This window comes from Aethalodelphis obliquidens, unplaced genomic scaffold, assembly GCF_003676395.1.
Source record: "Aethalodelphis obliquidens isolate GAN/ISIS:26980383/991018 unplaced genomic scaffold, ASM367639v1 scaffold46, whole genome shotgun sequence".
Lineage (NCBI taxonomy): Eukaryota > Metazoa > Chordata > Mammalia > Artiodactyla > Delphinidae > Aethalodelphis > Aethalodelphis obliquidens.
Window position 1 is genome coordinate 15,856,729 of NW_020837990.1, and position 27,877 is coordinate 15,884,605.

The following is a 27,877-nucleotide window of genomic DNA, read 5'->3' on the forward strand; positions in this document are numbered from 1 at the left end:
AGAGTTTACATAATTGGGTTTTTTACCCTTACCCACACACACCAAAACATTTTCCTAGACCCCACCTCACATTCTATCTAATGCTCTATCTATGTCATCCTTTCACAAGTCAGATTTATTCAAAGAATAAGCTCTACTTAGTTGCTCTATTTCCTCACTTAGCTTTCATTCTTCAACATACTGTGCTTTCGTACCTCACTACTCCACTTAAATAGCCCTTGCTACTCTGCTACATCCAGCTATTTCCTTGCTGGAATTTCTTTAAATATTGTACAGGCCAAACTACATCAAAGTGTTGTTTGTTGCCTCTGGGCCACCAGTTTTGGTTTTATTAGTATGTCATACAAGGTGCTCTGTGGAACTGATCCTACCCATCTCTCTTGCTTGATCTCAACTTTTCAACATAGGCCCTATGCTCCAGGCATACCAAACGACTTGCAGTTTCTGCAGATACTCTTCTTATGTATTTTGTTCTCTCTGCCTGCAATGTTTTTCTCCCCTAGTACACTTGTATTCAAGGTTCAGGTCAATTGTAATCTCTCAAACTTTTTCCAGCAGGTACAGTTAGTACTTTCTCCTTACATGCTCTCATGGCATTGTGGATTACTTCTGTCATACTCTTACCATGTTTTATTGTAGCTTTGTGTTTACTTACTTTTTTTTTTTTTGGTAAAATAAAACATAACAAAATTTAACCATTTTAGCCATTTTTACAGTTCTGGGACATTAAGTACAATCACATTGTTCTGTAACCATCACCATCATTCACCTATAGAACTTCACCTTACCAAAATGAAACTTACTTTTTTGTCCTATGTAGTATTCTTAATCTGGGATTAATGGACAGGCTTCAAGAGTTCTGTGAGCCCCCAGACTATCTATAAAACTTAATGTATAGGTGGGGCATTTTTTTTATGGGTAAAGTATCCAGAACCTTATTTAGATTCCCAAATATGTTTGTTCATTCCTGTGTGAGTCAGCATCCATTCAGGAAAACTGAAAGTAATCTGAGTATTTAACATGGAGGGATTTAATGAGGGAATTGGTTACACTGGTGATAGAAAAGCTAAGACAAGCTGCTTACATGAGCCAGCTCAGAGAGTAGCAACAGCAGGAAACCACTCTGATAATCAGTAAGACAAGGAGAGATGAATCCCAGAGGCTGGTTTCACTGTGGAAGCTGGAAGGTAGACTTGTCTGGTGTGGGAGCAGTAGTAGAGGAGATTCTACCATGGCAAAGAGGAAATGGAGGAAAAAAACATGGCTGCTTCCAACTGCCCTCCAATCTCCAACTGGTGCTTCCCATTGATTGAACCCAACCAGAAGCTAGCTGACATGGAGCCCAGGAAATTGCCTGCAGGGGCTCAGGTTTCCTGTCCTACAGGGCAGAGCAGGGGAAACAGGAAGAGTAGATTTGAAGGCAAACAACCAGGACTGCCATACCTCTGAAAGTTGAAGAGCCACTGGTTCTATTCACCTTTATATCACTAAGACGTAGATATTTAATAAATATTTACAAAAGTGTAGCTGTGATCATGACCTTCCCCTTTGTACTGAATAATATCTGTCATTTTTTTCAGATTCTGTTATTTATTCATAATAATATGTCATTGCTGACATTTACAACATTTTATGGTCCTTACCCATTCTGTCTTTTCAGCTGTATTTCCAGCTGTTCTCCATCATATACCTAGTTCTTCATCCAAAACAGGCATGTTCTTCAAACATGCTCCATATGTGCTTTCCATCAGCTTCGTTGGGATTCCCCTACTGTCCTTCACTATTTGTCTCTTCCTTGAAACATGCATAGTATTCCCCAGTCTGTTAATACTTTCTCTAGCCCCTATGAAGTAACTCCAATTGTCTTACCACCTTTCCTTATATTACAGTTATTTGCATGTATATCTTTTGGGTCCTTGTAGATTATAGCTTCTTTATAGAGAGATTTTCTTTGTTATTTGTGGATCTAGTAATATAAAGCACTGCAAGTTAAGTCTTCCCAAGAATTATTTACATTTTTTAAAGATCTTAAACTACTGATATTTGGGGGAAATTATTAGAATATGTGAAGGAAATATTTTCAGGTAGGGAGGTTTGCTGTCTCTTGCTTTCTTCATCAGGTGTATCTCTCTTTATCTTTCCCTCTCTATAAATAGGAAGAAGAGAGGGCAGACTGTTGGCATCCTAGGTCCTAAAATTCAAAAACCCTAGATATAGCTAGGATTTTGTCTTTCCTTCTCTTTTTCAATTATGTTTTCCCTTCAGTCTATTTGTTACTCATTACTACCGCCACTGAAAAGCAGGCAGAAGACAATATTAAGAAAAAAGGACATTCAAATTACCTATTTGAACATTGTTCAGTAAGTTTACACAAAAGATGTAGTCATTTTAAAGTTTTTTTTTTTTTTTTTTTTTTTTTGTGGTACGCGGGCCTCTCACTGCTGTGGCCTCTCCCGTTGTGGAGCACAGGCTCCGGACGCGCACGCTCAGCGGCCACGGCTCACGGGCCCAGCCGATCCGCGGCACGTGGGATCCCCCCAGACCGGGGCACGAACCCGCGTCCCCTGCATCGTCAGGCGGACTCTCAACCACTGCGCCACCAGGGAAGCCCTAAAGATTTTTTTAAGGAATAAAAAGGAGAAACAAATTAAACTAATTTTGATTGAAGAGTAACTATTTGTATTATTGTAATAAAAGATAATTGGCCCCTATTGTGTATTTTCATTGTAACATTTTAGATTTAGAATAATTTGTACCTAAAATTTCCCCCGTTATTCTGATTGAGAATTGGTTACAATCAGGTACTTAATGATGATAAATAAGCTTTTCGTAAGCAAATAACTGGTTAACTGTAAGTGTAATAATAAATGAGCATGAAAGCAATCAACTGTTGCTTTACCACATTATTTTGGAACTTCCCAGACTAAAGTAAAGCAGAATACATCAAGTCTAATCCAAAATGGGAATTCTGGATAGCCCAAAGGTGGGAAGTTTTTTGAAGAGCAGAAGAGTTATATCAGATATTGCTATTTAAAAATGTATCATAACTTTTAAACACTGTTGTAGAAGCAATGTAGCCTTTTAACAAAGGCTTTTCTCAAATGTATACTATACAAAAGTATAATATCTTACAAGAAGCCAAAAACTATCTGGTCTTCATTGATTCCTTTTTTTTTTTTGGCTGCGCCGCTAATTCCCTGACCCTCGGCAGTGAAAGCACGGAGTCCTAACCACTGGACCACCAGGGAATTACCACCATACTTTTCTAGAAAGGTTAACTGTATATCACTATATTCTGTCTTGGGCAGCATTTCTCAACCTCTATTTCGTTATCATACCCTTAGGAAGTATTTTTAGACTTTTTTTTCTCCTAATTGCCCCTTGCATGAGATTTTAATGTTACAAATACACTGTTTATATATTGTATGTATATCTGTGATTTATGCATAAAAAGAGTTATATTTTATTCATTCCCCTTCCTCCCCAGTACCAATTTTCACCCCCTTGGGACTATGTCATGCGTTTTGAGAATACTTGGTCTAGAAAAAAGCAAATCTACTTTAAGGAATTAGATTTCATAGCACCAGCTGTTAGAAGTCCCAAGTGATTGTCAATGTGTCTGGGGTGATTAGTACTTTTGAAACTTTCTACCATGAAAAGAAACTGTTTGGGGTCTTCAATTTAAGTCTTGAAGCATGTAAAGAAAAAGCTCCAACTGCCCTGATTCCATGAATGATTCTAGTGATTTATAGACATTTAAAATTCTAACTTCATGAAATCCTAGTGGCAGCTGACTTACTTATTCCAAATAATGTAACTGTTAGAAAGCCAGTCATAAAAAATGATTTCTTTTCAGCTGGCTATAGTTTTATTGGGGTTTATATTGGGTTGTTTATTTGTGAAAAATGAAAAACCAAGGAAAATAGCAGTCTATCTTTGATCCACATTGAAAGTGATTTTATATTTTCAGTGAAGGGGATATTGAAGTGGTAGTATCTGAAGTGAAAGGTTTCTTCTGATTTCTAAATGCTTTCTCACACTCCAAACGACAATGTCTTTGGTTGTTTTTTTGTATGTTTGTTTCTCCCTGTAGCATTGATTAGCAAGAGGTTGGAAAACTGATTCATCAACTATGAGTACAAACTGGTGAATTGGTTCCCAAATCCCAGGTAGGGCATTCCCTAAAATAGGATGACAATTTCCTTGCCCTTTTCTTTTTATAATGCTCATATATAATAACTTTGTAGGCCCTCTCAATTTTTTGACTTGAAGGGCCTGGTTGAAGATATCATTCCAGGTGAAGAGGGTAGACCTTTATAATTTTAAAGTTGGGAAAGACCTTAGTAATAATTGCCGTAGTAGTTATTAACTATTATACCAACACCAAGGTAAATATACTACAAAGGGAATCTAGTATCCAGTAATAGGATTTCGGTACATAGGGAATTCAAAAAAAGATTCTCTGAGGAAGTGATAATTACAGTAGACCTGAAGAATGAGTTGGAAAAAAAAGAAAAGGAAAAAAAAAAAAGAATGAGTTGGAAGTAGCTAGGCTAAGAAAAGATAAGCTGCCCAAGCAAAGGCAATAAAGTATACAGTAGCCTTGAAATAAGAGCATTTATGTATTGAAAACATGCTCAACATCAGTAATTATTAAATAGAAATCAAAACTACAATGAAGTACCACTTCACAGCAGTCAGAATAGCCATATTAAAAAGTCTACAAATAACAAATGTTGGAGAGGGTGTGGAAAAAAGGGAACCCTCCTACACTGTTGGTGAGAATATAATAAGTTGGTGCAGCCACTATGGAAAACAGTATGGAGGTTCCTCAACTAAAATTAAAGTTGCCATATGATCCAGCAGTCTCCCACTCCAGGGCATATAAACAGACAAAACGATAATTCAAAAAGATACATATACCTGTATGTTCATAGCAGCACTATTCACAATAGCCAAGACATGGAAACAACCTAAATGTCCATCAACAGATGACTGGATAAAGATGTGGTACGTGTATACAATGGAATACTACTCAGCCATAAGAAAGAATGAAATAATGCCGTTTGCAGCAACATGGATGGACTTGGAGATTATCATACTAAGTAAAGTAAGTAAAAAAGAGAAAGACAAATACCATATGATATCACTTACATGTGGAATCTAAAGTATGACACAAATGAACCTATTTACAGAACAGAAATACTCTCAGACATAGAGAACAGACTTGTGGTTGCAGGGGGGAGGAGAGGATGGATTGAGAGATTGTTGTATAAACAACAAGGTGCTACCATACAGCACAGGGAACTATATTCAATATCCTGTGATAACCATAATGGAAAAGAATGTTTTAAATGTGTGTGTGTGTGTGTATTTATTTATGTATAACTGAATCACTTTGCTGTACAGCAGAAATTAACACAATATTGTAAATCAACTATATTTCAGTTTTTAAAAAAAGCATTCATGTATTCATGAAATTGAAAGACCGGTTTGGCTAGGAAAGACGGAATGACAAGACATAAGGCTAAAGAGGAAATTAGGATATAAAACAAGTAGAGCCTCATATGACATATTAAGAATATAGGATTTTTTCTCATTGAGATATAATTCACATACCACAGGGTGTAAATTTCAGTAGTTTTTAGTACATGTTGTGCTACCATCACCATTATCTTAATTCCAGAACATTTTATCACCCCGGAAAGAAACCCCATACTCGTTAACAGTCACTCCCAATTTCTCCCTTTTCACATCTTCTGGCAACTAGTAATTTACTTTCTGTCTATAGATTTGCCTGTTCTGGACATTTCATGTAAATATGATTATACAGTATGTGGCCTTTTATGTCTGACTTCTTGAATTTACCAGTGTTTTCAAGATTCATCAATGTTTCAACAAGTATAGATAATTCCTTCTTATGGATGAATAATATTCTGTTGTATGGATATACCACATTTTGTTTGTCCATTGATGAACAGTAGCTTGTTTCCACTTTGGGGCTATTATTAAAAATGCTGCTGTGAACATTTGTGTACAAGTTTTGTTTGGGCATATGATTTCAGTTCTCTTAGATATATTCCTAGGAGTGGATTAGCTTGGTTGTATGGTAATTCTATGTTTACTATTTTTGAGAACTTAACATATGGTTTTCAAAAGTGTCTGTACCATTTTATGTTCCTACCAGCAATATATGAGGTTTCCAATTTCTCCACATTTTTGCCAATACTAACTACTGTCTGTCTTTTAATTCTAGGTATCCTAATGGGTATGAATTAGTATATCTCATTGTGCTTTTGCTTTTACATTTTCCTAATGACCAACGAAGTTGAGCCTCTTTTCGTGTGCTTGTTAGCAGTTTGTGTATCTTCTTTGGAGAAAGGTCTGTTCAGATCTTTTGTGCATTTTTTAATTGGGTTATTTGTCCTGTTATTATTGTCTTGCAAGAGTTTTTTTAATATATTCTGTATTCTGGTCCCTTATCAGATATATGATTTGCAAATATTTTCTTCCGTTTTGTTGGTTGTCTTTTCACTTTCTTGATAGTATCTTTGGAAGTACAAAAGTTTTTAATTTTGATAAAGTTCAGTTTATTTTTTTCTTTGGTTGCTTATTCTTTAGATGCCGTATGTAAGAAACCATTATCTAATCTAAGGTCAAAAAAATTTACACCTGTGACTTTTTTCTAAAAGTTATAGTTTTAGCTCTTATATTTAGGTCTTTGATTCATTTTGAGTTACTTTTTGTATTTAGCATGAAGAAAGGGTCCAACTTCAGTTTGACAACTGGTGGCTATCCAGTTGTCCCAGCACCAGCTGTGAAAAGACTATTCTTTCCCCCATTGAAGTGATGTGGTACTTTTCTAAAAACTCAATTGACCATAAAAGCTTAGACTGTTAATTCTGTTCAACTGATCTACATGTCTATCCTTATGCCAGTACACAGTTATCTTGATTACTATAGCTTTGTAATATGTTTTGAAATAGGTAAATGTGAGTCCTCCAGTTGTTTTGTTTTCGAGATTGTTTTGCTACTCTGTGTCCCTTGTATTTCCTTACAAATTTTAGGATCAGTTTATTAATTTCTGCAAAAAAGGCAGGTGGGGTTTTGATAGGGATTGTGTTGTGTGTGTAGGTCAACTTTGGGAGTATTGATATTCTTCGGGTCCATGAACCCAAGATATCTTCCCATTTATTTAGTCTTATTTAACGTCTTTTAATGTTTTCTAGTTTTAGTGTACTCTTATTTTGTTAAACTTATTTCTAAGTATTCTTTTTAATGTTATTTTAAATAGAATTGTTTTCTTAATTTCATTTTTGGATTGTTCATTGCAAGTGTATAGATATACAGTTGATTTCTGTATAGGCATCTTGTATCCCACAGCCTTGCTGAAGTCATTTAAAATTTTCTATATGTGACATCATCTCTTCTGGAAACAGAACTGACTTTTGGTTTCATTGATTTTTCTCTATTTTTTAACTCTCTATTCCTTTTTTTTTTTTTTTCCTCTAATATCCATTATTTCCTTCCCTCTGCTTCCTTTGGGTTTAGTTTGCTCTATTTCTAGTTTCTTAAAGTGCAAGGATAGGTTATGGATTTGAGGTCTTTCATCTTTTTAATACAGGTATTTATAGCTATAAGTATACAAATAAGCAATGCTTTAGCTGCATCCCATAAGTTTTGGTATATTGTATTTTTGTTTGCATTTATCTTAAAATATTTTCTACTTATTTATATATTCTCTGACCCTTTGATTATTTAGGAGAGTGTTTGATTTCCACATATTTGTGAATTTCCCATTGTTTCTGATTTCTCATTTAATTCCATACTCAGTATGATTTCAGTCTTTTTTCATTTATTAAAGACTGGGCAATTAGGAGAGAAATTGAAATAACAAGCATCCAGATTGGAAAGGAAGGAATCAAATATCTCTATTTTCAGATTAGATGATGTCTTGACCAGGCTAGAACTTTCAGTACAGTGTTGCATAGAAGTGGCAAGAGCAGACATCTTTGTCTTGTCCTTGATCTTGTGGGGAAAGCTTTGAGTCTTTCATCATTGAATATGACGTTCACTTGTCTTAATGTCCACTTTGTCTAATACTGGTGTAGCCTCTCCAGCTGTCATTAGGTTACTGTCTGGATGGTGTATCTTTTTCCATCCGTTTATTTTCAACTAATTTGTGTCTTTAATCTAAAGTATGTCTATTGTCAAGAACATATAGTTGGATCATATTTTTATTCATTCTGTGAGTCTCTGCCTTTTAATTAGGTGCTTAATCCATTGCCATTAAATGTAATTACTGATTAGATGTGGATTTTGTCTGCCATTTAATTATTTGTAGTCTATACATCTTATTTTTTTTTGTTCTGCTATTCCTCTAGTACTGCCTTTTTTGTATTGAGTAGATCCAGTTTAACATTCTAATTTCATTGTTTCCTTTTTATTTTTTATGTTTAGGTTATTTTCTTCATGATTGCTTAGAGATTACAGTTAACTTAAAACAATTCTATTTGGATTAATATCAACTTAGTTTCAATAGTATATTAAAAATTTTGCACCTTTATAATTCCATTCCCTTTCCCCTTCTTTTTGCTGTTAAAGTAATATAAATTACATCTTCATATATTGTAGGCCCATCAAGACAGATTTATAATTGTTGCTGTATGCAGTTGTTTGGGTTTTTTTTTTAACATTTTCCCCCTTTTTAATTAATTAATTTATTTTTTATTTGGCCACATAGTGTGTGGGATCTTAGTTCCCCAACCAGGGATGGAACCCACGCCCCCTGCATTGGAAGCACAGAGTCTTAACCACTGGAGCGCCAGGGAAGTTCCTGCAGTTGTCTTTTAAAGCAGAGAGGAGAAAAAGGATTACAAACAAATATCATTTATACTATTTTATTCTTGCCTGTGTAGTTACCTTTACCATTTTTAGTTAATATTTTAGTGTGGATTTGACTTTCATTTTAGTCTGAAGGACTCCCTTTAATATTTCATATAGGGCAAGTCTGTTAGCAGCAGATTATTTCAGTGTTTTTAATCTGGGACTATCTTAGTTTCTTAATTTTGAAGAAGTCATGCTAGATAATAGAATTCTTGGTTGACTTTTTCCTGTCAGCACTTTTAATATGTCATCTCACTGCCTCTGGCCTTCATGGTTTCTAATGAGAACTCAGCTGTTAATCTTATAGAGGATCCCTTGTATGTTATAAGCCATTTCTCTTTCCACTTTCAAGATTCTCTCTTGGCAATTTACGATATGTCTAGCTATGGATCTCTTTGAGTTTATCTTACTTGTAGTTTTTTGGGTTTCCTGAATAAGTAGATTGATTATAGTTTCCTAAAATTTGGGGTGTTCTCAGCCCAATATTTCTTCAAATATTCTTTCTACCCTTTTCTGTCTCTCAGTTCCTTCTGGGACCCCCAGAACATATGCTTATGTTGGTACATTTGAAAAAGTTTCACAGGTCTCTGAGACTGTTCACTTTCGTCATTCTTTTTTTGTTTGTGTTCCTCATACTAGATAATCTCATTTGATCTATGTTCAAGTGCACTGATTCTTTGATCTTTCTCCTCAAATCTGCTATTTATTGGCAAATTTTGTACTTCAGTTATTATGTTTTTTGTTTTCAACTCTAGAATTTCTACATGGTTTTTTTCTTTTAATTTCTTTCTCTTTTATTTCTTTTTCATAGATGTTCTCATAATTTTGTTTAGCTATTTAGGTATAGTTTTCTTTAGTTCTCTGACCTTATTTTAAAAAGCTGAAAGTTTTAAGTCTAGTGCCTTGGCTTCCTTAGTGACAGTTTCTACTGACCGTACATTTTCCCCCTTGTTTATTAGCCATACTTTCTTGTTTTTCTGCATGTCTCATAATTTCTTTATTGAAAATTGAGAACTTTAAAAGTTTTCAATTGGTATAGTGGTAGAATGTGACAACTCTTGTAATCTGATTCACCTCCCTCCTTCATGTTTGTTATTGCTCCTTGTTGTTGTTTAGCAGTTTTTTTTTTAACGATTAGTCTCCTGAACTAATTATGTAAAGTCTATATTCTTTGAGTTTATGTTCTATGATTGGACAATGATTTTCTTAAATGCTTGGAGTCAGTAAATCTCCCACTGTTTGCTAGGGGGCTGTGTGTACATTGGGGTATGCTTCAACATTCAGCTAAGCATTTGACAGCTTTGCCTTAGCCTTCACTTCCTGCTTGTCAGAGGCTTATGGTCAGCCAGAGGTGAGTGCTTAGGGTTGTCAGATCTTTTCTGAATACACATGCTACCCTACATTTGCACATGGCCTTCTAGTGTCCCAGGAGTATGTCAGAGCTTTTAAAATCCCCCTACAGACTTCTCATTCCCCAGCTTTTCTTTTTGAGTTTGTTTGTTTGTTTAGCTTGTTGTTTGTCCCAACCATTATCTCTGTCATAGGCAGCTGTAGTGTTAACCAGTTTCTGCTGATTGATTTAACAAAAACACCTCCAAGGAGAAGGTTTACAGAGGGTGAACTTTGATTCAATTCAAAGACAAGCCATGCAAGTGAGGTTTTACATGAAGTTGTCACACAAATCAAATAATGACAGTTTCTGGGAATGGGACTTGGGAAAGATTCCAGCTTCATCTGATCTGTCCGTTTTCTACTGGGCTGCTGGTTTTCACTGCATTTGCAGGCTGTTGATTTTCAAGTATACCACTCAGTTGGAGAGATGAGCATGAGAATAGAGGAAGTTAAAATGCCACAGTGTTCATTGTCCTTACTGACATTCAGCCATTTTTCTTAATAAATGCTCACAGATTTTTTTGCAAGACAATGATTATTTTCAGAGTTCTGTAAAAGTTTAATAATTTGTGCCAGTGTTCTCATTGCTTTTATAGAAGAGAGGACTTTTGGAGGTCCTTACTCTTCCATTCCTGCTGAAACTGCTCAGGATTTAGAAGTTTAACCTGAGAGCTGTGGGAAATGATGTGAGCCCTTCAGCTTTACACAAGGAAATAACTTAAGCAGATTTGATTCACAAGTCAAGGCGGGTGTGATGCCTTATAGATGAAGTATCTTACTCTGGAAGAATTTAAGTGCTTTTTTTCCCCAAAGCCACAATGCTTATTTTAACACGATAGAATAAGAACCTGGTCTCCCGATATCCTATCTAGTGTTCTTTTTCTGCTGTACTACTGCTTATAGAGTTGGTTAGTTGAACCCCAGTGATGCTAAGAAATAAATAAACAAGGATAGGATGCTAGTCAAGACAGTGTTCATATATATGAAAGTACAAAGCACTGGTACATGATATTGTTTCATAAATGTCAGTTAGGTGTGAATATTAAAGTTCTGGTTGAAATAGTTAATGCTTTGATTCCCAAAGGGCAGAAATTAAAAAGCAAAGGAGTGCCTTTCTTACATTTCATACGAAGTAGGTCTTCTCTTCAATTTTTTTTTTAAACCATTAGGCAAATAAGTGAAATATACAGGTAAATTGCAATGTTGAGAGAATGTAATTTTTTTCATAATCCAATAAGTTAATTTATAGCATCTACTCACCTAGTTAATGTGGAGGCTATGGAGTAGAACATTTATCACTTATTGGTTCTCTTGTTATTTATTGTTACTTTATTGTTTCTCCTGTAAGCATTACTGTGCAGTAATTGCACTTTATCAAACACCTTATTTTTCTGGGTTAGCTAGAGTTTCTGGGAGTTTTGGTTTTTTCCAGTTTTATTGAGATGTAATTGATGTGCATCACTGTATAAGTTTAAGGTGTACAGCATAATGGTTTGACATATATATTGTGAAATGATTGCTGCAGTAAGTTCAGTTCGCCTCTATCATCTCACATAATTACAATAAAAAGAGAAAGCAAAAAAACAAATTTTTTCTTCCTTGTGATGAGAACTCTTAGGATCGATTAAATCTCCTAACAATTTTCATATATATCATACAGCAGTGTTAAGTATAATCACTTAATATATTGCAGTGTACTTACAGTACCTAGTATTTACAGTTGACCCTTAAACAACACAGATTTGAACTGTGCGGGTCCACTTACATGTGGATTTTTTTTTCAACAAACACACACTACAGTACTACACAATCCATAGTTGGTTGAATCTGCATATGTGGACCTCGGATTTGGAGGGCCAACTATAGTTATACATGGATTTTTCGACTGTGTGGCGGGTCGATGCCCTTAGCCCCAGCATTGTTCAAGGGTCAACTGTATTTATCTTGTAACTGGAAATTTGTACCTTCTGACCACCGTTTTCTGATTGCCCCTCCTTCCATCCCCTGCCTCTGGTAACCACAAATCTGGTCTCTTTTTCTGTGAGTTCAGTTGGGGTTTTTTTGTTTTTGTTTTTAAGATTCCACATATGAGTGAGATCGTATAGCATTTGTCTGTCTTGGCCTAAGTTATTTCACTTACCATAATACTCTCAAGTTCCATCCATGTTGTCCCAAATGCCAAGATTTCATTTTTTTTTATTAATGGCTGAATAATACTCCATTGTGTGTATATATACACCACAACTTATTTATCCATACATTCATCAGTGGACACTTAGGTTGTTTCCATGCCTTGGCTATTGTAAATAATGCTGCTATGAACACAGGGGGCACAGATACCTTTTCAAGATAGTGTTTTTTCTTTCCTTTGGATATATTCCCAGAAGTGGAATTGCTGGATCACATGGTAGTTCTATTTTTAATTTTTTGAGAATCCTCCATACCGTTTTCCGTAGTGGCTGTATCAGTTTTCAATCTCACCAACAGTACACAAGGGTGAATTGGATAACTTGGTTTCTTGTTCTTGAATTTTATGAGTTCTTTATTTATGTGGGTTATTAACCCCTTATCAGATAGATATGTGGAAATATTTTTCCCATTCCATAGGTTGTTTTTTCACTTTGTTGATGGGTTTCTTTTGCTGTGCAGAAGCTTTTTAATTTGATATATTCCAACTTGTTTATTTTTTATTTTGTAACTTGTGCATTAGGTGTCAAATCCAGAAAATCACTGCCAAGACCCATGTCAAAGGGCTTTTTTCCTGTTTTCTTCTAGGAGTTTCTTGCTTTCAGGTCTTATGTTTAAGTCTTTAATCCATTTCAAGTTAATTTTTGTGAGTGGTGTAAGATAAGGGTCTAGTTTCACTCTTTTACATGTGAATATCCAATTTTTCTAGCACCATTTGTTGAACAGATGGTTTTTTTCTCCATTGAGTATTCTTGGCTTCCTTGTCAAATTTAGTTGACCGTTTATGCTGTGGATTTTTTCTAGGCTCTCAATTCTGTTCTCCTGATCTATTTGTCTGTTTTTATGCCAGTACCATACTGTTTTGTTTACTATGGCTTTATAGCATATTAGCTAGAGTTTTTCTTTTCGAACGGTCGTTTTATGAATTCTGCTTTGTACTGCAGCACAAACTGGTGTTTCAGGCAAGGCTGTAGAATCCCGTCATGTTCACCTGAAGTTACATTTATGATGTGAAACTGCTGTAGTATTTTCAACAGCAGTTTTAATTGAAAGTTCAGCATTTACTGAAATTACTGAGTTACATTTTATTTTTCCTTTAGGTTACTTACAACAAGAGAACCTTACTTCTACCTGCCAGGCTTTTATTTTGGAAAGTTCAAATTTAAAAGAATATGCAGAACACTGTACAGATGAAGGTTTTATCCCAGCCTGCTTACTGGTGAGTGATTTGTTCTTTAAGGAAATATTTCATCATTGACCCACATAAGACACTATAAACATGGTCTTAAAAATCAGCCCATTAGCAAAATCAAAATGGGCAGAAATTTTGATAGTTTGTATTCATGCATCGGTGGAAAGACCTAAAGAAGGCCAGCTCTTTTTTTCATACATTTATGTCTAAGCTGGGAAGTGAATTCCAACTTTGAGAGTCAGTTTCAAAATGACACCCTCATTTCTAATTAGTTTCACTACTGCTTGTTTTGGGGCTTACTTGTTTACTGCCTGTTATGGACTAAATATTTATATCCCTCCAAAATTCGTATATTGAAACCCCACCCCTCAGTGTGATGGTATTTAGAGGTAAGGCCTTTGGAAAGTAAATAGGTTTAGATTAGAATATGAAGTTGGGACCCTCATGATGGGATTTAAAAAGTGAAAGACAGAGAAATTTCCACGTGCACACACATCAAGAAGGGGGATGTCTACAAGCCAGGAAATAGGTCCTCACCAGGAACCAAATCATCTGCCAACTTGATCTTGGATTTCCCAGCTTGCAGAACAATGAGAAACAAGCCACCTGGTCTATGGCATTATATAGCAGTCCAATCTTTCCTATATTTGCTTTTCCTATAGTTGCTTACTTCAGACAAATATGAAACATATTTTGATATCCTGTTGTCACCTCTTTTTTAAATATCACTAGACCAGTAGAGCATTGTTTGGTATTTAATGGGTATATGCTAGAACTACATTATTTGAAATGGTATTTTGTCATTTTATTTTATTTTATTTTATTTTATTTTGCGGTGCACGGGCCTCTCACTGTTGTGGCCTCTCCCGTTGCGGAGCACAGGCTCTGGACGCGCAGGCTTAGAGGCCGTGGCTCACGGGCCCAGCCGCTCCACGGCATGTGGGATCTTCCCGGACCAGGGCACGAACCCGTGTCCCATGCGTCGGCAGGCGGACTCTCAACCACTGCGCCGCCAGGGAAGCCCTGTCATTTTATTTTAAACATGGGTCTTTAGATTCATTTCAGCTGTCACAGACAACATGATTATCTACGGAGGAAACCTAAAAAAACATTCAAAACTGCTGGAGTTTAGCAAGGTCACAGGATACAAAGTGTATGAAAGTCCATCATATTTCTTTATACCTACAATGAGCCATTGGAAGTGGAATTTAAAAAAAAATACCATTTATAGTAGCACCCAATAAACAAACAAAAATAAAATACTTAGTTAATATATCTAACAAAATATGCGTAAAATCTGTATGCTAAAATCTACATGAAAGAAATCAAAAGACTTGAATAGAAAGAAAGATACACTGTGTTCATGGAATGAGCAACTCAATATTGTTAAATGTCCATTCTCCAAATTTTGATCTATACATTCATTACAGTCAAAATCCCAACAAGTTTTTTGTTTGTTTTTGTTTTGTAATGGCCATTTACTGACTATGTCTGATCTGCAAGGTACTATTTACATCCTATTGTTGTTCACATAGTTTTTTCAAGAATAAACAGAAACTACATCTAATCCATTCATTTAAGGGGGATAGCTAACGATGTGACACAGAAAGCCCTGTGTCTGCCTAGGGGAAATAGAGTAAGTCCCCTACATAGGAACCTTCAAATTGCAAACTTTCCAAGATGCGAAATGCTACTACCCAGACATCACTGGATCGTTTTTTCAAGAGGATAGATGGAATTGAATCCAGCAAGGAACCAGAACCTGTGCCATCAACGTCAGGCGTGAGTGAAATTGTAGTTTGCCCTCTGTCTCCTATTGCTGATGATCCTTCAGCTCAACCATCTCCCATCTCCTCTCCCTCCTCCAGTCAGTAACTCTTCTTGCCTTTTGACTCAAGCCAGCCCTGTGTGCCAGCTATTGTACTGTACTACTGTACTTTTCAAGGTACTGTACTGTAAGATTAAAAATGTTTTCTTTATTTTTTGTGTTTGTTTTTTATGTATTATTTGTGTGAAAAGTATTATAGACCTATTACAATACAGTACTATATAGCTGATTGTGTTAGTTGGGTACCTAGGCTAACTTTGTTGGACTTAACGAATGCGCTCTTGGAATGGGACTCATTCATATATAAGGGACTTACTGTAATCAGCTTTCACTATGATACGAATTAGGAAGTGATTTTCCTAATTTACTGAATATCTACCAGGTGCACACTCAGCATCAGCAAATTGATGATAACATTTTACAAGAGTGATCCAAATCCACAACTCTTTTGGCAGCAGGACCTAATCTGAACTGATATTTATAGTTTTAAAAATCCCACTCTCTAACTATTTATCCACTTAGTTGTAGAAATGTTAATTTTAGATTGTGGGATGCTGCCCCAACCCCACAGGAGTTATTACATAATACACAGTTTATGTCCAGGTATAATAGGCATTATCTCAAAATCTGAAAAAAACTAAAATTTAATACACATTTGGGAGTGATGCTGATAATAGGTGGAGCATTGCATTTGTTGGAGCAGGAGTTTATGGAGAATCTCTGTACCTTCCTCTCAATTTTCTTGTGAACATTAAACTGCTTTTAAAAATTAAATAACCCATATGATCCCAACAGTTTCAGGGATTTTGGATCTTCACTGCAAATGATTTGATACTGTTGGGCTCTTCATTTATTTAATGACAATAATTTTAAAGAATGAGGGTATTCAGAGAAAAGTACTCAATAAACTTTTTATTCGACTTTTTTTTTTTTTTTTTGCGGTACTCGGGCCTCTCTCCACTGTGGCCTCTCCCGTTGCGGAGCACAGGCTCCGGACGCGCAGGCCCAGCGGCCATGGCCCACAGGCCCAGCCGCTCCGCAGCACGTGGGATCCCCCCGGACCGGGGCACGAACCCACGTCCCCCGCATCGGCAGGCGGACTCTCAACCACTGCACCACCAGAGAAACCCGTAATCACATTCTTAACATTAACTTGCAGTCCAGTATCAGATTTGCTTGTGTTGAATTGGTTTATTGACAATAGCTGATTTTTGTTAAAGTAGCACCCACTTAAAATATCATTGATCACTTTATCATTATGAAATGCCTTTCTTTGTTTTTGTTTTAAAGTCTGTTTTATCTGATACAAGTATTGCTACCCCAGCTTTCTTTTCATTTCCATTTGCATGGAATATTTTTCCATCTCTTCATTTTTACTCTTTGTGTGTCTTTAGATTTGAACAACCGAGTCTCTTGTAGACCGTATATAACCTTCATACTAGCTTTATAGTGGGTGATCCACTACCTTTACTATGTATTTGACTCTACCAGTGAGATATTTTTCTTTCATAATTTTCTTATTTCTAGTTTTGGCCTTTTCTTTTCCATTTAAAGAAGTCCCTTTAAACATTATTTATAGGGTCAGTTTAGTGGTGATGAACTCCTTTGGCTTTGTTCATCTGGGAAACTGTATCCTTCACTTCTGAATTATAATCTTGCCAGGTAGAGTATTCTTGGTTGTTCAGTTATTTTTTCCAGCACTTTCAACATGTTGTGCCAGTCGCTTCTGGCATTTGAAGTTTCTGCTGAAAAATCCTCTGATCATCTTATAGGGGTTCTCTTGTATGTGACTAGTTGTTTTTCACTTGCTGCTTTTAAGATTCTCTGTTTCTCTTTAACTTTTGACATTTAAATTATAATGTGTCTTGGTGTGGGTCTCTTTCGGTTCATTTTGTATGGGACTCTATGCTTTCTGTATTTGGATGTCTTTTCCTTTGACAAGTTAGGGAAGTTTTCAGCCATTATTTCTTCAGATAGGTTTTCTATTCTTTTCTCTCTCACTCTTCTCCTTCTGGAATCCCTATTATGGGAAAGTTAGTGTGCATGACATTGTCCCAGAGATCCCTTAAACTATCCTCATTTTTTTTCAATCTTTTCTGTTTTAATTGGGTGATTTCTGCTACCTTGTCTTCCAGATTGCTGATCCATTCTTTTGCATTCTCTAACCTGTTGATTGTCTGTAGTTATTTTCACTTCGGTTATTGTATTCTTCAGTTCTCATTGGTTCTTTTTTGTATTTTCTCTTTGTTGAAGTTCTCACCTGAGTTCATCAATTCTTCTCCCAAGTTCAGTGAGCATCTTTATGACTATTACTTTAAACTCTTTAGCTGGTAAATTGCTAATCTCTGTTTTGTTTAGTTCTTTTTCTGGGGTTTTATCTTATTTTGTTTGTAAGGTATTCTTTTGTCTCTCCATTTTGCCTAGCTCTCTGTATTTGTTTCTATGTATTATCCTGGTCTTGAAAGAGTGGCTTTATGTAGAAGGTGTCCGGTGGGCTCAGTGGTAGAATCCCCCTGTCACCAGAGCCAGGTGCTCCAGGGGTATCCACTGTGTGGGCTGTGTGCAGCTTCCTGTTGTGGTTGGGCCACAGCTGCTGTGGGTGTGCTGGTGGGCAGGGCTGTCCTTCAAACTGGGGGTCTGAGACCTAGCCACTACTGCTGCCAGCTTGCTGATGCACAGTGCTGGCCTCTTGGAGTAGGAGCACAAGTACCACTTAAGTAGTGTTGTGGCAGAATAACCCAAACAGTTCTTAAAAAGGATACGTTCAAGGACTCACACTACTCGACCTTAAGACTTACTAACCAGCAATAGTAATCAGGATTGAGTGGCACTAGGAAATAGGTATAAGATCAGTGGAACAAAATAGAGAGTCCAAATGTGATTTTTTTGACAAAAGCACAAAGGCAATTCACTAGAGAAAGGATAATCTTAACAACAAGTGGTGATAGAACAATTAGACATCCAGATTTTTTTTAAAAGAAAAGAAAAAGAAAAACCTTTACACATACCTCATACAAAAATTAACCAACAGTGGATAATAGATCAAAATGTAGAACATAGAGCTATAGGAGTTTCAGAAGAAAACATAGGAGAAACTGTGCAATCTTGGTTTTGGTAATGAATTTTTAGACATGAAGCCAAAAGCGCTGACTGAAAAATGGAAACTTGATAAATTCAATGTTATAAAAATTTTAAATTTTTGCTCTATAAGAGACAGTATTAAAAGAATGACAGGCCATAAGCTAGGAGAAAGTATTTGCAGCTCTGAAAAAAGGATTGTGCCCAGAATATATAGGAAACTTTTTTTTTTTAACTGAATTTTTTCTTTAGTGGGCAAGAGATCTGAAGACCCTTCCCCAAAGAAAATACAGGAATGGCAATAAGCATGTGAAAAAAATACTCCACATTATTAGTCATTAGGAAAATGAAAATTAATACCCCAGTCAGATACTGATACATACATATTAGAATGACTACTATAAAAAACAATTTTTAAAGTTTGTCAGATTCTTGGTGTCAAAGATGCAGAGCAACAAAAACTCTTATTCATTGCTGATGACAATGCAAAATCATACAGCCGCTTTGCAAAACAGATTGGCAGTTGTTTATGAAGTTAAACAACTGGGCCGCACGTGACCCAGCATTCATACAACCAGATATTTACCCAAGTAAATTGAAAAACTTATATTCACACAAAAACTTACATGCTGATGTTTATCTGTGGTGGTCAAAAACTGAAAATAACCAAGATGTCTTTCAGCAAGTGAATGAATAAACAAACTGGTACATTCCTACTAGTAAGCAGTAAAAATCAGCACTATTGATTCATATAATAACATGAATGGATCTTAAATTCTTCTGAATTCTTCTAAATTAGCAACTTTAACAAGTAAATTAATATAGATAATGGGAGCCAGGTTTCTCACTCTGTGAGAGAGAAAGTACAAATAAGCATAAAAATAAGACCTGTAGCATTAAATTATATAGTCAGAGATATCAGTTATGAAGTTTATTTTAATATATGTGTAGTTATATACAGAAATACAGATTTTTTTTTTTTTTTTTTTTTTTTTTTGCGGTACGCAGGCCTCTCACTGTTGTGGCCTCTCCCATTGCAGAGCACAGGCTCCGGACGCGCAGGCTCAGCAGCCATGGCCCACGGGCCTAGCCGCTCCATGGCATGTGGGATCTTCCCGGACCGGGGCATGAACCCGTGTCCCCTGCATCGGCAGGCAGACTCTCAACCACTGCGCCACCAGGGAAGCCCCAGATTTTTTGTATATGTGGATTAGCATATCTGTGTGTGTAGCTCTGTGTGCTGTGGGGGCCTAGCTGCAGTAATACCCTAGTAACTACAAGGAAATCTACCACCCAGATTCTTACTTCTCATGGTTCTGGAGGTTGGAAAGACTAAGATCAAGTGCCCCTGTTTCCGATCCTGGTGAAGGCTGTCTTCCTGGCTTATAAACAACCACCTTCTTGATGTGACCTCACATGAATTTATGTGGACATACTTCATTATATAGCATTCATTCAGCAATTGTTTTTTTAGCTACTAAAAATAAAGCAAGGTATAATGATCCAGTTAGTATTAGGTGTATCCCTTAACTTCTCAGACTTTAAATAACACAGAAGCCACTGTACCACAAGCAACTCTATGTCACTAAAATGGACAACCTAGAAGAAAGGGATGAATTCTTAGAAAGGTACAATCTCCCAAGACTAAACTAGGAGGAAATAGAAAATATGAGTAGACCAATCACAAGTAGTGAAATTGAAACTGACTAAAAAACTCCCAGCAAACAAAAGTCCAGGACAAGATGGCTTCACGGGTGAATTCTGTCAAACATTTAGAGAAGAGTTACCTATCCTGAAACTATTCCAAAAAATTGCAGAGGAGGGAACATTCCCAAACTCATTCTGTGAGGCCACTATCACCCCGATACCAAAACCAGACAAAGATACCACAAGAAAAAGAAAATTACAGGCCAGTGTCACTGATGAACATAAACGCAAAAATTCTCAACAAAATACTAGCAAACCAAATCCAACAATACAGTAAAAGGGATCACACACCATGATCAAGTGAGATTTATCCCAGGGATGCAAGGATTTTTCAGTATACACAAATCAATTAGTGTGATATACCACATCAAAAAATTAAACAATAAAAACCATGTGATCATCTCAATAGATGCAGAAACAGCTTTTAACAAAATTCAACACCAATTTATGATAAAAACTCTCCAGAAAGTGGGAATAGAGGGAACCTACTTCAACATAATAAAGGCAGTATCTGACAAAACTACAGCTAACATCATACTCAGAGATGAAAAGCTGAAAGCATTTCCTCTCAGATCAGGAACAAAAACAAGGATGTCCACTCTTGCCACTTTTATTCAACATAGTTTTGGAAGCCCTACCCACAGCAGTCAGAGAAGAAAAAGAAATAAAAGGAATCCAAATTGGAAAAGAAGAAATAAAACTCACTGTTTGCAGATGATGACACTATACGTAGAAAATCCTAAAGATGCTACCAGAAAACTAAACTCATCAATGAATTCAGTAAAGTTGCAGGATACAAAATTAGTACATAGAAATCTCTTGCATTCCTGTACACTAACAACAAAAGATCAGAAAGAGAAATTAAAGAAACAATCCCATTTACCATTGCATCAAAAAGAATAAAATACCTAAGAATAAACCTACCTAAGGAGGCAAAAGACCTGTACTCCAAAATCTATAAGATGCTGATGAAAGTAAATCAAAGATGACATGAACAGATGGAAAGATATACCATGTTCTTGGATTGGAAGAATGAGTATTGTCAAAATGACTATACTACCCAAGGCCATCTACAAGTTCAATTCAATCCCTATCAAATTACCAATGGCATTTTTCACAGAACTGGAAAAAAAAAATGTTTTAATTTGTATGGAGACACAAAAGACCCCAAATAGCCAAAGCAATCTTGAGAAAGAAAAACGGAGCTGGAGGAATCAGGCTCCCTGGCTTTAAACGATATTACAAAGCTAGAGTCATCAAAACAGTATGGTACTGGCACAAATACAGAAATGTGGAACAGGATAGAAAGCCCAGAAATAAACCCACACACTTATGGTCTATTAATTTATGACAGAGGAGGCAAGATTATACAATGGAGGAAAGACAGTCTCTTCAATAAGTGGTGCTGGGAAAACTGGACAGCTACATGTAAAAGAGTGAAATTAGAACACTTTCTAATACCATACCAAAAAATAAACTCAAAATGGATTAAAGACCTAAATGTAAGGCGGGATACTATAAAACTCCTAGAGGAAAACATAGGCAGAACACTCTTTGATATAAATTGCAACAATGTTATTTTGTATCCATCTCCTAGAGTTATGGAAGTAAAAATAGTAATAGACAAATGGGACCTAATTAAACCCAAAAGCTTTTTCACAGCAAAGAAAACCATAAAGAAAATGAAAAGACAATCCACAGAATGGGAGAAAATATTTGCAAATGATGCAACCAACAAGGGATTAATCTCCAAAATTTACAAACAGCTCATGCAGCTCAATATCAAAAGAACAAACAGTGCAATCAAAAAATGGGCAGAAGCCCTAAATAGACATTTCTCCAAAGAAGACATACAGATTGATAAGAGGCACATGAAAAGATGCTCAACATCGCTGATTATTAGAGAAATGCAAATCAAAAATACAATGAGATATCACTTCACACCAGTCAGAATGGCCATCGTCAGAAAGTCTACAAACAAATGCTGGAGAGAGTGTGAAAAAGGAACCCTCCTACGCTGTTGGTGGGAAGGTAAATTTGTACAGCCACTATGGAGAACAGTATGGAGGTTCCTTAAAAAACTAAAAACAGAGCTACCATATGATCCAGCAATCCCACTCCTGGATATGTATATGGAGAAAAACGTGGAAGGATACATGCACCCCAATGTTCATTTCAGCGCTTTTTACAATAGGCAAGGCATGGAAGCAACCTAAATGTCCATCAGCAGATGAATGGATAAAGAAGATGTGGTACATGTATACTATGGAATATTAGCCATTAAAGCAAATGAAATAATGCCATTTGCAGCAGCGTGGATGGACCTGGAGATTATCATACTAAGTGAAGTCAGACGGAGAAAGACAAATATATCACTTATATGCGGAATCTTTTAAAAAATGATATAAGTGAACTTTTTTACAATACAGAAACAGACTTAGAGAACAAACTTACGGTTACCAGGGTGGGGAGGGGGGGAGGAGGGAAACTAACACAACATTGTTAATCAACTATACTCTATTATAAAATTAAAAAAAAATTTTTTTAATGACACAGAAGAATAAAATAGGGATCTGCTATGAAAGTTCAGGAGGGGAAAGGGAAGTAATCACCTATGTGTTAGACATTGTCTTAGATATGTTACATTTATCATCAATCTTCACCACAAAAGATTGTATTAATTAAGAAGTCATATGTCTTAAGTCATTAGGAAGTCATTTTTATATATGAAAGTAAGCCTTAGAAAATCTGGGTGATTTTTCACACATTCAGTAAATGTTGAACTTAAAACCAGAACTGTCTGCTCTAAAAATCCTTGGCTTTTCCCTGTTCTATTATATGACCTCAAACTTGAGGTAATAAAAGCCTGCCCTTTAATTACTGATAGGAATGGGGGCAGTGGGGAATGACTTTATGAGATGGTAGAAGTGAAAATAGCAAGGTACTGATCCTTGGGAACGATATCTCTTACACTCAATTTTTTTTACTTTGTTCTTTGGCAGGTTCCACATGGCATTCAGGATAGAAAGGGCAGACTAGGAGTGGGTCCTCATTTGTGTGACTGGATCCCTACCTCCCAACTGAAAACTGCATTCCTGCCATTGTACTATCTTAGCTAAAGAAACAGTCACAGTATCTTATTCAGACAAGGTTCTTTACCCTTAAAAGATTTGATTCACCCCCTGACAAGCGACTGTTTCCATTTTGATGACCTGCTCTTCACCATTTCTTTATCATCTACTCTGTAATCCAGATCTTTTATTAATTTTTATGGTGAAATATTTTGTAGTGGGAAATTATTGGTAGTATTATTTGGTTTTGGTAATGCTTGATCTTTTTCTTTTCAGTCTTTATTTGGAAAAAATTTGACAACAATTTTGAATGAATATGTAGCTATGAAAGCAAAAGGTAAGAATTCAGGTTCAGGGATTTTTTTGTTAGTTTTATACAGCATTTAGCTAATATTTTTAATTAGAAATAATTTTTAAAGGATATTAATACTTCTTAAAAGCCATAAGAAAACTTGTGTCAACTATGATGAGATAAAATTTACTGTGAAATATCTAATTAAATAGTTCATTTTTATTGAGTGATAAGTATAAAATAAAACTTTCCTAAATTCGTGTCTTAAGGAGAAAGTTAGATTTATTCTCTCATATTGGTTATTTCTGTAGTTTACAACATGTTAAGAAAAGACTCAGCAGTAAAGAATTAGTGTAAATGATAACTTTTTTTTAAAAAGCTTAACATTTATTGAGTACTGTCTATTGCAGCATTGTGCTATGTGCTTTCATAGGTTTTATCTCAGTCCTTAAAATAATCCAGTGAGAGTTGTCGATTGTTTAGACCTGTTCTTAAGTATCAGAAAATTGAGGATTAGAGAAGCCAGATAACTTCCAAGATCACAAAACTAGAAACTGTAGAGAGTGATAAGCCTTCAAGTTCAGGGCCTGAAGATTTTCTTTTCCCAAACTATTTTCACTATCTTACAGGAATGTTTAATGTGTAAATGACCTCAGAAACAATATGTTATTGCAATACAAAGGTTTATATCCCACTTTTATGTTGGGTAGCTTTCTCTGGTTTGAGCTTTTATAAGTATATAGTAAAGAATTTAAATACCTTATGAATTTCCTATCATTGTGGCTTTAGAACACATCCTGAAAAAGACTAATTAGTCCTGAGGAATTTTACCTGTAATTCTAAGTAGAGTAGTTGCTGAGCAGTCATGGTGATTTGTACATGAAAACATTGGATGTAGAAAACTAATTTCCACACTCCACGGGGGTTTGTATAATTTTATAAATTTAATTTATAAATCAAATTATTTTAATTTACTTTCAAATGTCACATGATAAATAGAAGAAAGATTTAAAATAGTTTGTCTTTTTTATTTCAAAGAAAATATAAAATTATTGATCTAAAAAACCTGCATAGTTTTCACAAGTTTCCTCTTCCATCGTATTGTATCTGATTCTCAATGGCTTGAGCAAAGAAAGCAGCCTCGTTGTAGCTTTGCAGTTCTTTTACAAGATAGGCTTATTTCTCAGTTCCCAACAAAACGTCAACAGCTGAGAGATAAGTTTTCCTTATTGATTTTCTGTGTCTGTTCAAATTAAATGATGAATTTTCTCCAAATGTATTTATTATGAAATGTTTCCTCTTATGATTTAGAAACATCAAATGATGTCCCAGCAATTTTGTCATCTCTGTGGAAGAAGTTAGACCATACACTTTCTCAGATCAGGTAATAAAAAGCTTATACAATAAGCTTATCAGAATGTGCATAATGATTTTGGAATGCAAGCGCGTGTAAGAATGACTTCACATATAAATCTTATGACCTACATTGTGCATTTATATAACACTGATCTAATTTTGAAATTATAGGTTATTGATATTTCTTTGTCTTTGATTGAAATAATTTGAAATTAAGTTGTGTATTTTAATAAAATGTTTAAAAATGAGGAAATTAATGGCACTCCCGGGTTCCCATAACAATTTAGAGGCAGATCTCTGGCTGAATACAAATCTAGTCCCAGTCTTGGTGAATGCAAATCTCCTAACGTGGGCCCCATGTGACTTCCCTTATACAGTTGTATCTTCATTACACATGCAGAAAATTGATATGTGGAATCCATGCCTCCTTTGTTCTTCCCTTATAAAGAAACAAACTTGAATAGTAATACTTCTGAATCTTCTGCTTTTAGAATTATCACATGGGACTAATCTGCCTTCTACATATGTCAGGGCCTTGGAATGCCAGTTTCACCATCCTTAGAATGGGTATCAATTTTAGAATGTATCTTATTTAACTAGAGTCTAGTATGAAAACCATAGTTTCTTACCCTTCTCCGACAGCTACAAGTGAATACCCCACTTAAGGAGGGGCCTTGTTTCTTTCCTCAGTTTAAACTGCTAGAATGGCTCCAAATGCTGTCTGTGTAACTCTGTACCACATCTTATTTGGTAGTCTTACTTTTTTTTTTTTTTTTTTTTTGGCTGCGTTGGGTCTTTGTTGCTGCGCGCAGGCTTTCTCTAGTTGCGGCGAGCAGGGGCTACTCTTTGTTGCGGTGCATGGGCTTCTCACTGAGGTGGCTTCTCTTTTTTTTTTTAACATCTTTATTGGAGTATAATTGCTTTACAATGGGGTGTTAGTTTCTGCTTTATAACAAGTGAATCAGCTATACATATATCCCCATATCTCCTCCCTCTTGCGTCTCCCTCCCACCCTCCCTATCCCACCCCTCTAGGTGGTCACAAAGCACCGACCTGATCTCCCTGTGCTATGCGGCTGCTTCCCACTAGCTATCTGTTTTACATTTGGTAGTGTATACATGTCCATGCCACTCTCTCACTTCGTCCTAGCTTTACCCTCCCCCTCCCTGTGTCCTCAAGTCCATTCTCTACGTCTGCGTCTTTATTCCTGTCCTGCCTCTAGGTTCTTCAGAACCTTCTTTTTGGTTTTTTTTTTTAGATCCCATATATATGTGTTAGCATACGGTATTTGTTTTTCTCTTTCTGACTTACTTCACTCTGTATGACAGACTCTAGGTCCATCCAGAGGTGGCTTCTCTTGTTGCGGAGCACCAGCTCTAGGAGCATGGGCTTCTGTAGTTGCAGCACGCCAGCTCAGTAGTTGCAGTGTGTGGGCTCTAGGGCTTGTGGGCTTCATTGTGGCGCACGGGCTTAGTTGCTCCATGGCATGTGGGATCTTCCCGGACCAAGGGTCTAACCTGTGTCCCCTGCATTGGCAGGCAGATTCCTAACCACTGTGCCTCCAGGGAAGGCCCAGTCGTCTTTACTCTTATTCCCCTTTCCTGACCCTCATCTTTCCTCGCCTTGCAAACATCCTCAAAGACATTCACAGTTTAATTAACACCTATGATTATTTATAAGTTACTGCAATATTTTATTGACAAGGTATTACATAAAAGAAGAAGGTTCTTAGCCAGGTGTTCTCCAAGATTGGTTCATGCAGGGGACACGGGTTCGTGCCCCGGTCCGGGAAGATACCACATGCCGCGGAGCGGCTCGGCCGGTGAGCCATAGCCACTGAGCCTGCACGTCCGGAGCCTGTGCTCCGCAACGGGAGAGGCCACAGCAGTGAGAGGCCCGCGTACCGCAAAAAAAAAAAAAACAAAAAAAAAACAGCTGCTTATTCAGGACTTCCCCGGTGGTCCAGTAGTTAAGACTTTGCCTTCCAATGCAGGGGACGTCGGTTCCATCCCTGGTCGGGGAACTAAGGTCCCTCATGCCATGGGGTGTGGCAAAAAAAAAAAAAAAAAGTGCTTATTCGATTTGGTAAGTTTCGTGGCTCTTGTTGGTAGAGATTTATTTGACAGATTTTTGAGGACAATGGCACAGTGTCTTACTGTTTACAAAATATCAATACATGGGTAACTTCAGTTCATAGTAAAAGGAGAATCAGCTTGTATTGTGAATTTTCTTATCTGTTTGCTTTGTTCCTTCTTTAGAGCTTCCATGAAGTAATGTCATAGTCATAAATTTGATGAAAGCAGGATCTCCTTTGAAATCAACTTGGATTCTGAAGTATTTATGTATGGAGTTATATGTAAAATCAGAATTTCTCTGGGAAGGCATCTCTATAGTTATAAAAGATAATTGATAATTGTAAAATATTATATATAGCTTTCTTAAATATATTGAGTTCCTAAATTCAAGTCAAATTGTACTCATAGTGGGATGTCAAGGCTCTCTAATGCTTATTACACTGGATAGAAACTTGGTTATTAAAATTATGTATGTGTGTATGTTTATATGCCATTGTTTTTCTCCTAAAGCAAATAAGATTTGGTTACCTAGAAAAAGTGCTTATCTTTTTTGTCTGAGAGAGATTTCTTGCCTTTTGACTCATAATTTACTTAAAGTCTGACTGTAACTAAATCAGAATGTATTCGGCAACAGAAGTTTTTTAATGTCAAACTACTTTTGTTTATTAGGAGCATGCAAAGTTCCCCAGGCTTTGCTGCCAGTCAGAGAGGTTGGTATTCAACTTTAAACTATAAATAATGTTCAGAATTACTTTAAACTCAAACTTACTGTCAGATGAACATTTTAGTTAACAATACATGTATGCTAAGTTT

The 27,877-nt window shown here is 36.2% G+C and overlaps 1 protein-coding gene across 5 annotated transcripts in view; it reads left to right on the top strand.

Moving 5' to 3' along the window:
* Positions 1 to 27,877, top strand: part of NPAT (nuclear protein, coactivator of histone transcription) — a 53,523-nt gene that overhangs the window by 2,389 nt on the left and 23,257 nt on the right. For 2 of the 5 annotated variants that reach the window (XM_027082398.1, XM_027082399.1), the window contains exons 2-5: positions 13,566 to 13,684; positions 23,618 to 23,678; positions 24,945 to 25,017; positions 27,734 to 27,774. In XM_027082398.1, coding sequence (XP_026938199.1) covers positions 13,566 to 13,684; positions 23,618 to 23,678; positions 24,945 to 25,017; positions 27,734 to 27,774 — 294 coding nt within the window. Of the gene's footprint in view, positions 1 to 5,077; positions 5,111 to 13,565; positions 13,685 to 23,617; positions 23,679 to 24,944; positions 25,018 to 26,966; positions 27,332 to 27,733; positions 27,775 to 27,877 lie in introns of those variants that run through there. The other 3 variants (XM_027082400.1, XM_027082402.1, XM_027082401.1) reach the window with 3 other exon arrangements.